Consider the following 18,069-nt stretch of genomic DNA (forward strand, 5'->3'; position numbering starts at 1 on the left):
GCATTTGATTGACAGCAGCTGGCAGGCTGCCAGAGTGCTGGTGTTACACCGTAGTGAACGAGAGACAAAGTAAACAAAAGTGGTGTAGTCTACATGTCATGGGCAGTGCGTTGTTAGTGGTCTCTCGTTCAACAAGCTAAGGTGCAGGACAAGACGTGTGTTCATGTTTGTACGTTAGATAAGAAGGAGACTTTAGCAGAAAGCTAATGTGGGTTGTTGTTTAAAGTCTGTGGCTCTTGTGTTGTGTAGCAGGCTGCTGTCTGGCTCAGTGTGACCGTCTGCTCTGCCTATGATAGAATGCTGATGTTACTGCTTTATGCAAGATTTGATTGGCTGTATCGAAATAAGGTGTGACTGAACATCTATCACGTGCATCTGTATGGTAATGTCTCACTATGTGTAACAAGCACTAACCATGTTTGGCACGCTAGTGACAGCGGCCCCTTTGAGCTCATTGGGGAAGGGTGGCAGGCTGTTGGCAAGGGCAGCCTTATTCTGGAGCTGCTGCTGAGGGTTAAGCTGCTGGCCGGGCCCCGTGGCACCCTGACCGTAGGGCTGGGCCCCAAACGGACCCCCATTGGTGCCCAGGCCCATCTGGAAAGACAGACAGATGACAGAAAGTTAATGATAATTTCGCAGCAGCAGCTGCACAGACTGACAGTACAATCTACTTTATAGCCCTAAATCCTGTAAGGTCTGATTAAGACTTTGGTCGTAGAGTTCATAAGTTTAAAATAGTAATAGTGATATGTTTCTTACTTGTCATTTACATCCAACTACTACCTAACTAGCAGCTAACATCTGTCTGAAAATAATGTGGCACCATTAGCTAAACTGTTTCCATAAACAGAAGACTCAGCACTGTTCCTCAAGAGCAAACAGGCAGTTTACTATATTTTTAGAAGTCTGGATGTTGTGATGGATTCTGATTAACTTGGGGGTTATTATTCACCAGCATTTGTCAAAACAGCACCAACGTGCCAACAAAGGTTCCGCCTTCATTTCAATGCCAATTTGTCACTACAAGACCCCCTCTGTCATTCCAGGCCCCATCATAGCTGTGCCTGATTGACTGTGCCTGGTTCTGTCCAAACCAGCTCATGTTCTGGCACCATGACAGCTCAGCATGACACCAGCTATTGGCAGGAAGGACATCTCCAGCCCTCAACTACAGAAACATTTCCAACCTTTTCTCTCCCTTCTCTTCTTAAGCTAGACGGTAGTTTGCAACCAGTTGAACCACGAGAAACAACACAGTTAAACTGCTAACATCCCAGTAGGTAGGTTAGGGAGCCACCAGATAAATGATGTCCTATCTTGGCCAAGTGTTTCTTCTATTAGCCACTTTGACCGGTAATAACTTGGCAGTGCTATTCTCAAGATCCTGTTGGGCTGTAGAACAATACAAATGGCAAATTGGCAAGTTTTTCAGCTAATTAGGGCTTGTAAATGAACTTCCTGCACCACAATATTCTGTATATCGATATGACAACATGAAACTTCACATATTGTGATAGAAGAGTTTGCCCATATTGCCCACCCTCAACAAGAACCAAGGCCACATACATTAAGATGTGAGGCACCGGGGGGAATAAATTCCTTGTTAGTGTGTGTGCTTTAAACACTGATCAACTTGCTGCTGCTCTCTGATCCACAGAGCTGCTGGGAGACCAGACCAGACTCCGCCATGCCAGGCCAGGCTGTATCCCCTCAGGCTGTTGACACCGCTCCAACAGACCAGATAAAAAAGTCCCAGCTGAGACGACCAGACACTGGCAGCCTTTCAACACAGCTGAGCAGGCGGACACACACAGTTGAACGCACACACAAACGCACACCCCCTCCACTTTGCTCTTCCCATTCAATTCCCCTCTCTCTGACACACTCCACACATCGGCAGGCAGGACAGTTGCCAACTATCATCTCACCGCTTTGCTGCCAGGCCAGACTATTCAGCTGAGCTGCCCTCCCTCCTCCTTCCTCACTGCACTCGCCCTCTGTCATTCTAACTGATTAAGTGGTTTACAATACCGGCCTTTCCCTGCGTGACTGACAGCGCAAGCAGCCATCCAATAAGCCAGAGAAAGCAAGGGGAGTGTTCATGCGTATACAATAACAAAGAAGCATGGGGCGGGAAGGAGTGACAGCAGCTTCTAACCAACACAAATGTCCAAAAAGATTTACAACTGCAGATTAAAAGCACAATCCAGAAAGCCACACACAAAGGCCAGGTCTAGTTTTTTTCTCTAGAGCTGTTAGTGACACCGGCTAATCTTATAACACACACACGCCTTCTCCTGCAAATGCTGACAGTCCCCACGTGGATACTCAGCTAAATCAGCTTTTAATCGTTCTTGTGGTTAAAGCATGTGTACATACTCTCTTTGAGAATGAATTTCAACACACAGATTCACTATCTCTCCCAAGTCTCTTCTCAGTAGCTTGCAGCATCTGTGTGTTGTGGTCATATACCACTTCAGTGTTTTGGCTCTGACACACAGCCAGTAAAATAGATGGCTTGGTACTGATTTCCTCTGAAACCACATTGGTGGCAAGCTTACATATAAGCAGCCAATGACACTATGAACTCACACATGCATAGAGTGTATATAGAACAGTCCCAAGACTCATCTTCACAATGACTAAGCAGTTGACAACAGTGTCAATATTAGCTCCTTGCCAAAAGTGAGAGTAGAGCTGCCAAGTGTGTACATTTCATTTCGGAACAATCAGAGCACTGAAAATGGGCAGAGGGGGAGAAAAGTCTGTCCAGATGAACCATACACCACACACGCAAAAAAGGAGCAATTTGTGTGTGGGAGGCTTCAATGAAATTCCTTATCAATTAACAAACAGCCAATTAGGCTGAGCACTAGCAATTATCGCATACTCACAATGCATTTAAAAAAACGAGACACTGTATGCAGACCATGGCCCCACTCTTAAAAGGGACAGTTCACCCCTAAATCAAAAATTCATATTTTCCCTCTTACCTGTAGTGCTATTTATCCATCTAGATTGTTTTGGTGCGAGTTGCTGAGTTTGGGCCCAAAAATACATTTGAAAAACTCAACAGCAATGTCTCTTTCCAGAAATCATGACCTGTTACTTAAGATAATCCACAGATTTGTTGTGAGCAGTTTCATGTAGGAACAATTTTCTTTCCACCAATCCTACCGAAAACGCGATCAATAATCTGATTATTCTACCCTCAGCTTCCAGGTCCAAAATGTATTTGGGATTCCCCTGGTTTTAGGCTATATTAATTGACATTAGCCATAACCAGAGGTGGAAGAAGTATTCAGGTCCATTACTTAAGAAAAAGTACTAATACAACTCTGAAAATCCTCCACTACAAGTAAAAGTTCTGCATTCTAAATAGTATTATAGCAACATTTACTTAAAAGTACTCAATGTGCAGTAAAATGTTCCCTGTCAGTGTTTTACTAATATATATATGATGTTTTTGGATTCATATTACTGCTGCATTAATGTCTATGTTGCATTTACTGCTGTAGATGTTTAAGGTTGAGCTAATTTTTTTACTTCTTTATATACTGTTGGGTAGTTTAATCTACAGCAATGTATCATATTCAAATAAGATATGGTTGCACTATTTGAGAATTTACAGTATTTTATTCTAGAGAATATATATAAATAAAACTCTTTGAGCTCAGGTCCTCTACCAGAGGCCTGGGAGCTTGAGGGTTCTGCGCAGTATCTTTGCTGTTCCTAGTACTGCACTCTTCTGGACCGAGATGTCTGGTGTTCTTCCAGGGATCTGCTGTAGCCACTCCTCCAGTTTGGAGGTCACTGCCCCAAGTGCTCCGATGACCACGGGCACCACTGTCGCCTTCACCTTCCAGGCCTTCTCCAGCTCTTCTCTGAGCCCTTGGTATTTCTCTAGTTTCTCATGTTCCTTTTCCCTGATGTTGCCATCACTTGGTATCGCCACGTCAACCACAACAGCTTTCCTCTGCTGTTCGTCCACCACCATGATGTCTGGTTGGTTCACCATTACCATTCTGTCAGTCTGTATCTGGAAGTCCCACAGGATCTTGGCTCGGTTGTTCTCTACCACCTTTGGAGGTGTTTCCCACTTTGACCTCGAGGTTTCCAGTCCATACTCCGTGCAGATGTTCCTGTACATTATGCCAGCCACTTGGTTATGGCGCTCCATGTATGCTTTCCCTGCCAGCATCTTACACCCTGCAGCTATGTGCAAGGTGTGTATTTTATATATACATATATATATATATATATCTCCCTTCATATTATCCTAAAAATATTCAGCTGGGCGATATGATGAGACAGAACAAGATCATTTTGGCTGACTAACATGTTAGTCTGGATTAGTCGAAGTGTCGAAGGAAGAACGGGACCCAGAGCACCACACACAAAAACGCACAATCAAGCTTTATTAAGTTTGTCTATCAGGAGTCTGCGCCCTTCTAAATGGATCACATTAATTTGTGTCTGATGTTAAAATGGTTTCCACCCACCCACCATCAACTAATTCTATGAATGACGTAAATTAATAATTCTGTACGAATAATGAATCAAAGCCAACGACATATTCCACGTATACCTCAATACATTTTCGCCTCAAAATACACATGCACTAACACTAAACTTTATAGAGTGGTGATGGAAAATGGGTGTGTGACTCACCTTGTTCATGTTGCCTGCTTGCTGGGCTGCACTGAGGGTGGCGTGAGCCCCCATCTGCTGCCCTCCCTGTGTGAGTGTCTCTGCCAACGCACTTCCTGCTCCTCCTGGTCCTGGTGCAGCTCCCTGCATAGTCGGTCCCTGGTACTGCATGCCTGCAACCCCTGCTCCCCGTCCTCTCCCAGCTTCAGGTCCAAGACCACCATTCATTACCTGCCCAGGTTGGGGCTGCCCTCCCTGGGCCAGGAGCCCAACATGGCCCTGGCTATTGTTAATCATGGCCTGGTTGAAGCCTGTTGTGTTCAAGCCCATTGTAGCAGTATTGTTGTTGTTATTCTGTCCTGCTACTCCAGTTGGTGTTCCTGCCTTTTGGGCCTGGGGGGAAGGGTGGTTGTTAGGGGAGCCCTGACCAAGGGGGCTCTTTCCCAGCGGTGTGCCCAGCTGAGGCCCCATACCACCTGGCTGTGGGCTACCTGAGTTCAGCCCTGCGCCTGTGATACTGGATGTGCTACCTGCTCGAAGGAGCTCTGAAAGCTGCTTGTGCTTGGCAGCTGCATCCGGGACAACAGGGCCGCCACCACTGCCACCAAGACCCACAGGGGTGCCACCTGGCCCACCAGCTCCAGGTGTTGCTCCACCGTTTGAAGGCATCCCACCCATCAGGTTCAGATCCCCTCCATTAGGGATCAACTCATCTGGAAGGTCATTCTCCAAATCATCCCAGGACAGTGACCCCAGATCTAGGAGAGAAGGAAAAGGAAAGCAAAATTGTAATAATCTGGTCAGATTTTAGAGAGGTTTAACAGTTAGAAGTGTGCTGCATTGGATTGCTTTGAAAATGTTGCATAAAATAATTTGAACAATGTGTGTCAGTAAGAAGCATTCACTCTCCTAAGCCACACTGCCTTTGTGGTCCTTTAAATAAGCCCATACAAGAAGCATTTAGTGCCAAGTATTTATATTTTCTCCATGTACCACATGCAACTCAACCCACAATTCAACACACGACATGTCAGTGTCAAAAATCAAACAAACAAATATCCTCTTACTCTTCAGCTGACCCTCCTTTTCAGTCCAAATGTTCACAAACATTCCCACTTATGGGATTTTAATGAGCCAACATGCTAACTGGTGCTGCACTGTGGCCTTGTCCCTCCAGCACAAGACAGAAACGAGATGCAGCGTGATAATAAGAGCATCGCTATGGGCTGACAAACACAGTGTGACAAGAGAGAGAATCCAGCAGCACTCAGGGTTCCTGCTGGGCAGTGGAGGAATATTTGTGTCACACCATCCAGAGGTGTGAGCATAATGCTGGGAGCCTAGGGAGCCACGATTTGTTTGAGATGAAGTGACAGACAGTGAAGACAGCGAGAAAAGATGGGAGGTGTGCGTGCATTAGGGCTGTCTTTGACAAAAAAAAAAAAAAAAACAACTCTGATTTATCAATTAGTGGGACAAAAAAAGTCTTGTATGAGCTGAGACCACCAGTTGTTGGTTCCTGTTTTACCACTAGATCCAAATTCTAGTAAGCCAACTGCAAAGGCAGATACAAAGGCAGGGAATAATAAAAGCATAAAAAAAATAAAATAAATAAAAATAGCATTTTTACCTAACCCGCTAAATAATTTTTAATGGGAAAACTTAAAAAAAGTGTTCTTCCATTAAATAAGCTTAAAGTTAATCTTGGACGAAGTAAAACAGCACATTCTTATTTTGAAATACAGGCAAAATGAGTAAAGAAAAGAGGCCATTATAAGCATGCATGTGAGTGGCTGATAGCACCATGGCTCACAGAGACAACAATTTACTGCAGCTTAACAGCTGAAGGTAGTGAGAGCTGAGGAATTTCACTTCATCTAAGCCATATCCAAATCAATCAAGCTTATCAGTTATCAACATATGATGAACAGGGCCTTGGTCTAATGCTAAAGGATGGGAGAAGACAGAACAGAGCAGACAGAGTGAGGCAGTCACCCTCTCATCTGCTGTCTGCTGCTGCTGGATGCCTTCATTGAGATTCAGTCAGAATTCAGCCTTTAATGAGGGCACTTGGCCTACACACTTCCCTGAGTAAACACAGCCTTCCAGATCTGCTGCGCTAGCCTACTGTCTGGCATCAGGCAAGCAGGTGCTCCATGTGGAGGAAGCTTGTTTAAGGTTGAAGGGAGCATCCGTCTTTCCCTCCCTGGCACCTCTCAGCCCCTCCTCTCTAACCAGCAGCCACATGGATGCTCTCAGAGCAGCAGCATTCAGTTTGACCACATGCGCTCAGGCCTGGCCCTGCATTCATTTCTGAATGGACACACACACACACACACACACATCCTTGTACTTCTATCTTTGTGAGGACTGTCTGACATTGACAGCCTTTTGAAGTTGTGAGGACAAGCCAAAATGTCCTCACTTTACAAAAATGTTTCAGTCCTCACTATGTAGCAAGTACAAGTACACACACACACTCTGCGTGACCTTGCCCCCAGGCTCCTTGGCTTGAGACCAAAAATGCAAAGCAATGTTTTGGTTAGGTAGCGCCACATGCAGTCAGGGGAGCCCCAACCATGGGATGAGGGGGAGGGGAGACAGATTTGGAGTACTACTCCTCTCTTTTTGCAGCCTTCTTTTTTTACCCACTTTACTCCCTTTCATTTGTTTCCTATTACTTCTTCCTTCTTATGCGCTTTCACCCAATTATCCCCCTTCCTTAACTGACTAAATCGCCACACTGCTCCCTTCTGGGAGCTGGTGGCTATAAAAGCAAAAGCAGCTCCAGCAGTGGTCCAGACAGGGGATGTCGGTCATCTTGCCCTAGGGCCATGTGTCTGGCCTTAGAGGGACAGGTGCAGCGTGGCTGCCTTGCCTTTCACTTGCTTAGTATCACAGCAGGGAGAGCAAGAAAACCACTTAGTACTGGGAAGGTAATCTATCCTCTGCTTTTTCAACAATACCTTAAGGGTCCTTGGAGTGGGTAATAACATCTGAAGGCGGAAGAAGGTGTTGGGGGGGGTCTGATGAAAGGCTATTCAGCTATGGCTGTATGAATACAATTTTGACAGACTCATTGAGGATTTTACTGAATAAAATTTAAATTTCATTTTACCATGGACTCACAAAAGAATAGTCAATGCTACTTGTTTAATATGTTGGCAAACTTCAGGTTTAAGCATTTTACACAAATCAGGCGTCAGTGAGTCATGCAGGACTTAACATTGCATCCATAGATACATTTGTCTGTAAGGGTGCTCCGATCAGGATTTTTGGGGCGGATCACCAATCTCTAGAAGCAGTATCGACCGATACGATCATATGGTCTATTTGAAGCCTTCTATTTATTGTGTAGCTTTATTTATTTAACTAGTCTTAACAACACTGTATATTAAGTATTAAAGTTAAGAGATGTGAAAGTATCATGAATTGATACAGTATGTGTGTGTCTGCTCTGTTGACTTTCTTTGTCAGCAGTATGTTTTATAACGTCGTCAAAAAACACAACTCCTGTTTTGGAGTTTTTCACCCGCGATTCCGTTTTCACAACAGCATGTGAGACTGGTGTTGAGGGGGCTTGTTGTTAATGACGTAGCCCATCAGAACGATAAAAACCGTCGTAACGAATGATTTCTGCACCAACCATGTGTGTTCACTATTGCTTTACTTTGCCCATGCTTGTAAAATATACACCGTGTCCACGTCTTCTAACATAATACCAGTGCCTCTTTCTCGCTAAAATGGGTTGCCAGGCCATTAATATACCTGGGCGGCATTAAGTCATATGATCGGCTCTTCTGATCGGCCTTTATAGAGACCACTGATCAAACTATTTATAACGAATATCAGCTGATAATGATCAGTGGCCAATCAATTGGAGCACCCTTATTTGCCAGCTAAGCAGCATGCAAAACACAACGGCTTTGTTAACATTTCAGTTAGCAAGCCTACGCCAGGTCCCAACCACCAAATATGAAAAATTAAATCAGTCAGCTGAGTTTAGAGCTGAGCAGTATACTTCAATGACAATTATAAATCAGATAATATTAGTAGTAGTAACTACCCGGTTTGCTACTTCCCGTTTGGTGCCTGAGAGATATACACGCAGACGGTGAGAAAAGGTTTTTTGACAGCAGGGTTTATTTTGTTTATTTCTATGATTTCAACACGGATTTGTTCACATTGTAATATTAGCATTATCAGGGAAAAATACCATATGTGCGCTCCTTTTCTGGCATCGTGCTGAAAAAGTAGCAACCTGTCAGATCTGACAAGTTAAAAGCTCTATGTACATTCGTAGTTAGCTAACATTATGCAGCAATATTCTGGTAAACTTTAAAAACATGTGTATTAATGCATACACTGTACAGTGTTTAGGTGTTTGTGCTTGTCACATAACATTAATTGTTAGCTAATATTAGCTAGCAGGTTAGCTGTTAATGTTTATTGTTTACGTTAACAGCTATATTTGTGGGAGAAATCTTGTGCTACTGTATGTCCAGTGTGATGACGGAGACACTGGGAAACAGGAGTTTATTTGCGGCGCTGCACGTAGTTTTAAATGAAAAAATAAGCAACTTTATTTTAAAAGGGCACAACTATGGATGTATAAGGGCAGTTCAAAACAGGGGATGCCAAACTGGCTGTGTGGGTAGTTAATTTTAGAAGGTGCATTATGGCCACACTCCGGGCATCCACGGCACTGGCCATTTGGCCGTGGCAAAATTCCTGCCTTGCACTAAATGTTATGTTACCATGTCAAATGTGTGCATGTTACCATGGTTAACTGTAGGCATATTACCATGCTAACATGTTAAACGCTAAACATTAGCAAGTTGACACATAAGCATTCAGCTCAATGCAGAGCTGAGCCTGAATACAGCTGAAGTTTAAAGTACACTTGAGGCCTGGTAAGAGCATATTAGATTGAAGAAAATTGAGCCTTACAAGCGGAGTCTGAGATGTCCTAAAATGGTCACTGAACATTTTTACGTTAGGTAAAAAGAAGACCTTTCCTCTTCCTCAACCCTCAGAAATTTATATTTACAGTCTCATGGGGCCATTAGGCTAAGTATAGATTCCCACTGGCTATTGACAAATCACTGCGATTTCAGTCTTGGCATACCTTTACACTACATAGGTCCTGCAATAGCCTGACAAAACTGACAAAAACAGATTTGAAAAAACAAATTGCCAACCAGTCAGAGAGTCTGAGCCTGTTCACAGCAAGACACTGAGATTTAAATGCAGTTTTCAACCAACAACACTACTTTAGAGGCATAATAACCCTAACAAAGGCAAATCGACCTTTTATGTCTTTATTTTTATTTTTTTAAAAGACTCCGATGCCACACAGAACTTGTTTATCATTGTCTTGTTTTCCTGTGGATATCTGGATTTATTATTCAGATATAGATATATATAAAATATTGAGTTGTGACACACACTGACATATCATTAACTGAAACTGTCATTAACTGAAACAGCAGGGTGTTGTGTGCTTTTGGGTTCCCTTGCTCCCAACACTGTTAGGAGACTTTCCAGTGTTTTGACAGAAACTCAACAGCTACTGACAAATAATGTATCCAGAGAAAAACAAATAAAGGATCATAAATTAAAAAGGATTTACATAACTGATAAGGGTCGATCACAAAATGTTCTGATCTGCCTCCATCCTGATTCCTGCAGATTGGCTCAGGACATACCTACTAGTGCCTTTAGGCCTTCTGTGCCCACTGCGTTCGAGACCTACCTAGATCCTGACTCAGATGATGATCCACCAACAGTAACTGATCTACAAGGGTACAGGCCAAGTCACTACGAACTGCAGCTACTGTGCTATGAAAAAGTTATCACACCTATTGAGATTTAGCACAATTTGTGTTACAAAATGATGTAAACATGAAAATATCTTTGAAACATTTGTCTGAGATCAGTAAAATATAGTTTATTGCGCAGAAGTAAGTAACGTAAAAGTATGTAAATTTGTATGAAGCTAACTAAACTCAAATAAATTAGTGCATACGAATGTATACCACCCTTCTGAAGCGAATACCTGCAAAATGCCTATTGTTATGTTGCAAACTGTGTGGTATTAAATGAAACATGCTTGACAAATTCACTCCTTAAGGGCAAATTATACTTTCCGCGTCTGCATGGCGTAAATTCTGTCAACTACAAAATCTATGACCAAAGACTGTATGTGCTGACACGTCAGCCTATGCTGACAGCCAGTGTAGCACAAATGCACTCTAGTGATGCAGCTGCAGTTTTCCTCTATATGACCTTTTTTATCCAGCTCTTCTCACATCGCTCAGTGACACACACTGACATATCATCATTAAATGAAACAGCAAGCTGTTGTGTGCTTTTCGGTTCTCTTGCTCCCAACACTGTTAGGAGACTTTGCAGTGTTTTGACGGAAACTCAACAGCTATTGACAGCTAATGTATCCAGAGAAAAAAAAAACAAATAAAGTCCAATATTCATTCTCTTTTAGCTCTGTTTTTGGTCTCTACCAACTCCTGAGGGAAATATCTGGCTCTTTAGCTGCTAAATGCTCCACTAAAGGGGTGTAACGGTACACAAAATTCCCGGGTGGGTATATAAACACTGGCTCATTGGGCATGATTCTTACTGTAACAGTTAGTGCACTCAAATACTGTCATATTGTCAATAAGAAAAAAATAATGCAAATAAATAAACACAAATGTCAGTAATGGTCAATCTTAAGACTGTTGATAATTCCTAAACAACTGCAGCTTGCGCTCCTTTATACAGAGCAGCACAACGGACTGATTGAAACGCACACGTGAAGGCACATTGTAGCCTCGCGCAAGCATAAACAAAGGTGCGTGCCAGATAGCGAAATATTGAGCTGAAACTCACAAAGCTCCGAAAAGTCGAAGGGAGCTGCAGATTCAGGTGATAATTCTCTGTAGGTTCATCACTACAAGCGACCCCTTTGTCGCATTGTCACACTGTTTTACATTGTCATTATAAAAATATTGATTATAGCAGCCTTAACTTAGCTTTTCATAAAGTCAAATTCCACATGTGTGGTAAAAGTAACCTGTGGAGCTCAATCACTGCTACTTCCTGAAAGGGAGTTTATCAGTTCACTTTTTAATCTTCAGTTCAGCATCTTTTTATTTCCTCAGATTTAAAATTTTCTCAACACTCTCTTGCCTTGTAAAACTTCTGCCACACATTGTTCTGTTTTTCAACGGTTTTTGTCTGGACACCTGATCTTTGTATTTCCATGTGAACTTCTTGAAAATCTTACTTTATAGATGGCGTTCTCTTGCTTCTCATCCTCACCAGGCTTACTAAGTTAAAGTGATGTGTTGACACATTTGCCGGAATGAGTACGGCCATCTCTACAGTCAAATGCAGATCCAAGAGGTTTAATGATTATTCAAAGCTTCATTTCAAGTCTGCACAAAGCAGCTGGACAGAACTGTGATCTCCAGCCAAGTGCTTTAGGACAGATCAGAATTATTAAAAGATGTACTGTGTTTTTTTTATATATATTAAGAAAATAAATTTGGTGTGGAAAATATATTTGGAAAGCCAGCTTTTTTAAAATTTATATATATACACACACACACACAAAAAAATTGCACAAACAAGAAACCGAATTTTCTAGCTTCGCTACACACAAAAACATTTTCAGCCTCACTCAATTTTCTCTACCTCACACACAGATGCAGCCAGCTGCAAATGGAATCAGCAAAAATAGCAATACTGGCTAATGGAAACAGACTGTATTATAACAAGGAGAAAAAAAGAAGATTACATACAAGCACAGACATGAGCAGCATTACAGAAATTTCCAATTAGCCCATGCTGCAAACTAACCCAGCTAAAAAGAAGATGCTGTCATAAACGCTTTACATGGAAGAGTTTGTGGTGACACAACACCCTCCATCTCCCCTTATCTGCTCCACTGCTCCCCCTTCTTTTTCTCAGGGATTTTCTGGTTGCCCGCAGGCAGAAGCATAAATGGCTCCATTAGCGGCTGCGTCATGAACTTACTGTCTGCCTGCTAGGCATTAAAAGGTGCCATTTGCACAGTGCCAAGTGAACATTTAGGGGTGGGTGGTGGGGGGTCTCATGGTCATGACTGACACATGGAGTTGAACTCAGCAAGGCATGTATCAAATATTCACTAGTTAGGTTTTAGCACACCTGTGGCTTTGATCAGCATAAAGACACACACTGAGTATGCTGAGACGCACCTTAGCCATACACACCCTAACTTTGCCAGAGAAACGAGGTCTATTAGCTAAAGACCATTAGCCATTTACAGACTATGATCAAAATGCAATGTATCAAAATACAGCAGCTTTGGATGTGCATTAACACATTGTTTAGCAACAGCAGCCACTGTCCCCATTTGAAAGGTCAATACAATGTCAAGGCATCGTAATAAAACCGATGTGCACTAACAATGGATTTATTTGTGGACAGAGGGGCAAGGGGAGCCCAGGGAACCTGTGGGGTGACACATGGCCTGAATAGAGAGACAGAGTGTGTGTTTGCTCTCTGCCACTACAATAAACAGGAACCTCCCCAAACGCACACAAAACTTGACTGCATAAAAACATCACAAGTACACAGACACTGCAAGAATATATGCTTCAACAATACACATAATTATGCAAATGCTGCCCATAAATTTGGGCTACAGGACACCCCAAAACGGGACTTGCAACTCTAACCAGGCTCTACTGCAAAAGGCAAAGGCCAAATGTCAGGGCAGAGGCGTGCTGCTCACAAAGCTCCAGGCATGACAAGTCACCAAAGAGTGAAAGCCAACTCTTTATCCACAGTAATTTACAGCTGATGATAGTGTCGCCCAGTGCTGTCCCACGGGGTCCGTTACGTCCCAACTGTGACTGGCGAAAACTATAAAGAGTAGGCGGGGCAGGTTTAATGATTGATCACTGCAGACATGTGGTGCCTCTTCCATGTGTGATAGCCGTTGTAATTCATTGTTGTTGTGACAACTGCTTTTGTTGAAAGGCTGTCCAACTTAGTATTTTTCTTGCAGACTAGACAAAATCCAAGTCAATGAAGAACACGTGCCATTTGATAGACGGGATACTCTCAAGAAAACCATTTGCCTACCTACAAATACATATTAAAACACATCTTACTCAGGGGGCACCCCGGTAGCTCACCTGGTAGAGCGTGTACCATTACGGCTGAGTCCTTACCGCAGCGGCCTGGGTTCCATTCCAACCCTAAACCTTTGCTGCATGTCATCCCCTCTCTCACACCTTTCCTGTCTATCTCTGCAGCTGTCACAATCAAATAAAGGCAAAAATGGCAAAAAAAAAACCCACACACATCTTACTCTGTACATTATGTACAATGTGCAACCACAGACCTACATCCCTACAACTTTACTTACACAATTCCAAAAATTGCAAGGGTCCAATTATATTTGCAGACTATAACTTTAAGTATTCACAACAGCAGACTGAGTAAGTACCGACTTGTGTTCCAGACTTATGTTAAGGCTGCATTAATCACTTTTTAAGACACTTTTCAAACCAAGTTGACTGATAGTCATTACATATTACTGGCATATTAAGTTTTTATGGGTAATGTAATAAAAACAGCTGCCTACGGGGTTTGATGAGACCAGCTCACACTCAACCGTACAGTAAATGTGCAGGCAGTAAAACCAAAACAATTAGCTACAGGAGGCTAAACGTTATGTCTCGATGATTTCAATCCATTTTAATATCAAAAACACTGATTGATGCAAGTTTAAAAGGGTGGTGTCTTCTGGGTTGTTTAAAAGCCTTAATTTTTTTAGGCTACCAAGTTTCTACCCATCCATCTTACAACCCATGTCTGCTATTGTAAATCAGGCCCAACAGTGTCTAACAAACACAGTGTAGGCTACAGGAGTTGTCTGCTGGCTAATGTTACATGTTTTGCGGCTGCTGAATTCCTACTTCTTTAATGCAGAACTGGATCAAAGAGTCATCTGTCAAGTGGCCAAAGAACACAGTGTTACAGAATATCATATCATATCAGAAAAGCCTGAAGAGACCTTTAAGTGTTAAAAAAAAGTTAGAGGGAGTCTTTCTTTTAGTTTCACACCAAGCGCTTCGACGATCATGACACAAGTGTATGTATGTGACTAAGTTTCTTATGTTTACAACACCAGTAACTACTATATCCTTTAGTTGTTTTTTTTATTAATTATTTACTCTACATTTATTTAAATGAAACAAAACTTGTAAAAATGAATTCAATAAAGTATGACAGCTTAACCTTGTTATGGTCTTCAAAACGAATTTATGCAGAAACAGGTGTTCGAAAAAGGTTAGTCTTGTAAATCAGGCTCATCTTAGTTTTTGCCCAAGGTAGTAATTCAAAACTCCCATATCTCCTTTCAAACTAAAACTACTGCAGTCAAGATACCAAACAGAAAGGCATTTCCTAATCCCAGTAACTTTCAGAGAGAATACATGTAGCGCATGAAATTCAAACACATTACATTTCGAGAGTGCATGTGTCTACAGGGAGAAATGTTACAAAAGAACCTTGAACAAAGTGCAACGCAATCAGCAAGAACTTCAGCAAATAAAATATTTACTGTAAAATCAAAGGCAGTCCGATCACATCCAGATTGGTCTGTGAGTCCGTATGCTTGCTTAGGGGTGCTGTTGCCAAGGAGATGACTGAACGGAATAAATAAAATGAAATCTCTCTTCAGATGAATGGAACCGCTTAAGAGGGGCCAGCCTGGAAATATGGTCAACAATATTAGACATAGATTTCTGATGCACATTATGCCATGAATTGAAGTGGCATCTGATTTTAGAATAGATGTGATTTTTCAGCAGACTTTGCATTATTTGAGTATGAAAGATAACCAGAGTCTAAGATATCACTGTGTCTTCTTCATGCCATCAGAGCTCTGTAGAAAAAAAAACAAACAAACCCATCTCTAACATTACAACCTCCTACAAAGAGCTGTTTGCTGCCATAAGCTTTCAGAGTCAAGCAGATATGAGAAATGCTCTTTGCTGACAAATGCTCAGTTGCCAGTGTGGTACACCCAGTTACAACTTAAGCAGTCTAATTCAGCAATGTTCAATGTTTTGCTATAAAGAGAGGCGTTGACTTAACTGTGTAGTCATTTTGGAGACAGTAGTTAGTAGTGCTGTTGAACTGTATTGCGTTATACCTCGTGGAGGTAAGATTTATTGCAGGGCTGTTATTAGGAGATTAGCACAAGTCAAGTGTACCTAATAAACTGGCATTTTAGTGTACAAGATCGGCCCTTACAATTACATGCTCACCACAGAACCAAACCACAACACTGCAGTAAAACCATAGTAACTACTATCAACCAGCAGCTCAGCACACCTAGCTGACCTGATGACATTTAACTGTGCTGCATGGATGGTCGATACATTCAAGAAACAATATCACACGGAGGATTTTAAGTGTAAATCTTAATGATATTGGTGTGTACATGTGCAGACAGTGTTGAGGCCTTTACCTGGTCCATCAGACGCTGACAGGGCAGGTGAATTCAGCTTCGGCCGCTTAGAGAGGGGAGGTCCGGAATCCAGCAGGTTTTCAGCCATAGCGTTAGTTGTTGTCTTGTCCGGCTGGTTGCTTAAGTTGATAATTATGATTACCTTATGACAGGGAAGTTGTTCTATCAACCCGAACCTTCCCGGTTAGCACATTAGCAAGCTGACAGCCTGCTAACGTTAGCTAACTGGCTAATAGCTAGCTAATTGCCTGCTACCAGCTAAGTTAACTGTTAGCGTAAGCTACTCCTTGCTGTGAGAGTCAGTGTCTTTCAAAAGAGATGCAATAGCGCCCCGCTTCGCCACCGCCATTCACCCCATGATAATCCAACACCCAACACCCACATTATTATCATTAAATATCCCAAAATAAAATATTCCCCATGTAAAAATCGAACTTTAGAATGACAATCCAATTAAATCATGTGGACTGCTGCATTCCAGGAGAAAGGTCGTAATTTCTAGATGTTCAAAGTACCCATTTTGCGTGACGTCAAATTTCTTCATGCAAAAATCGCGCGAAGCTCCACAAAAATGCACAATTGCATAAAAATGCTGTATTTTTGCAAATCACTTCGAAAGTCACGATCTGGTCTCCGCTTGCCCACGGTAAACAATACTGCTCCCGAACGGCGACAGGGGCTGAATCGCCGCACTCTGAAGGGGAAATCAGATATACGGAGCTTTTTTGCCCGACGACCACCGATCCAATTCCCGTTTTTTCGCACAAAATGTCTCCGAGGCGATGTTAAGATTTCGTTTTCGGGAGAAGGACGCTGTCATATAGCGGTAAGGATGCTCGATTCCTACATTAAAGCCAGTGTTGGGTCGAAATCCTAATTCCAAGCCACTACAAGATGGCGGCTGTTGATTCCTTCGATACAAAAAAGTTCTTTTTTTCTTTTCCAGATCGGCTGTGGAGGGGGAGGGGCCGCAAAATCACGCCCTACGTGAAAACACCGCTCCCGCTGACCGCTGGGGGCGCTGCTGTACCGCCAAAGACACATACAAGCAATTTACAAGTCAGTTCTAACATTTTTACAGTTACATTATTCTTAAATTATATGTGAAATCTAATATAAAAATATCTATATTCAAATATTGAATGTTAAAATATTTAACATTTATTTTGAGCATATATTATAGCTCTGTGTTGCATGTTATTTTATGAGTTTTTGTAAATTATAACTTCAGTTAGATATCAAATTCAATACAGTTATGGCACACTCAACGAGGAGAATGCCATAATTGTGGTAGGGTTACCTGTCTTTTTAATTTAAAAGGAAAACAAATTTAAAAGGCAGGTATATTATAACCTAAACTTGCATTATGTATTTTTTTAAAAAATAATGATAATATGATTTTCTGCATCGCAATAGTAAAGCAGAAGTTTGTGCATGTTAAGCCTCCCTGCAGATGAGCACAGCTACAGAAAACATACACACAAAAATCGTAGAAAACACTCAGTTGGTGGCCATATAGTTTGCTGATTTCCTTTTTGATCCCATTTTACTTATCTCTTCTGTTTTACTTCATGGCTGGTCTTTGGATGTCTACTCCTGCTTTCCTTTTGCTTTAATGCTAAAAGTGAATAACTACAGATGTCAAACGCAAATCATTAATGTATACAGGTTCTGGCAGTGAATATTTAATCAAATATACTGTAGATACACACTGTATAAGCTGTGTTTTAGTCATCAGCTGGCTGATCAAAACAACCTGCACCTTATTGACACTGTTGGGACTATCTGGATGCCTTCATAAAACTTGGCCAATGTGCAATTAGCCTCTGAATCACAGCCCACATCTCTGATTTACTCCGCAATTTAAAATTATAACAAAATGGCAA

At 42.0% G+C, this 18,069-nt stretch overlaps 1 protein-coding gene across 7 annotated transcripts in view; it reads right to left on the bottom strand.

Moving 5' to 3' along the window:
* crebbpa (CREB binding protein a) overlaps positions 1-17,114 on the bottom strand; it is a 43,504-nt gene extending 26,390 nt beyond the window's left edge. For 6 of the 7 annotated variants that reach the window (XM_044191306.1, XM_044191304.1, XM_044191303.1 and 3 more), the window contains exons 1-3: positions 16,184-17,113; positions 4,672-5,408; positions 415-594 (exon numbers count right to left, since the gene is read on the bottom strand). In XM_044191306.1, coding sequence (XP_044047241.1) covers positions 415-594; positions 4,672-5,408; positions 16,184-16,271 — 1,005 coding nt within the window. In that variant the 5' untranslated portion in view covers positions 16,272-17,113. Of the gene's footprint in view, positions 1-414; positions 595-4,671; positions 5,409-16,183 lie in introns of all 7 variants that reach the window. The other variant, XM_044191302.1, reaches the window with a different exon arrangement.
* Between the last annotated feature and the right edge of the window lie 955 nt (positions 17,115-18,069).

The sequence above is a fragment of the Siniperca chuatsi genome, linkage group LG3 (assembly GCF_020085105.1).
Source record: "Siniperca chuatsi isolate FFG_IHB_CAS linkage group LG3, ASM2008510v1, whole genome shotgun sequence".
Classification (NCBI taxonomy): domain Eukaryota; kingdom Metazoa; phylum Chordata; class Actinopteri; order Centrarchiformes; family Sinipercidae; genus Siniperca; species Siniperca chuatsi.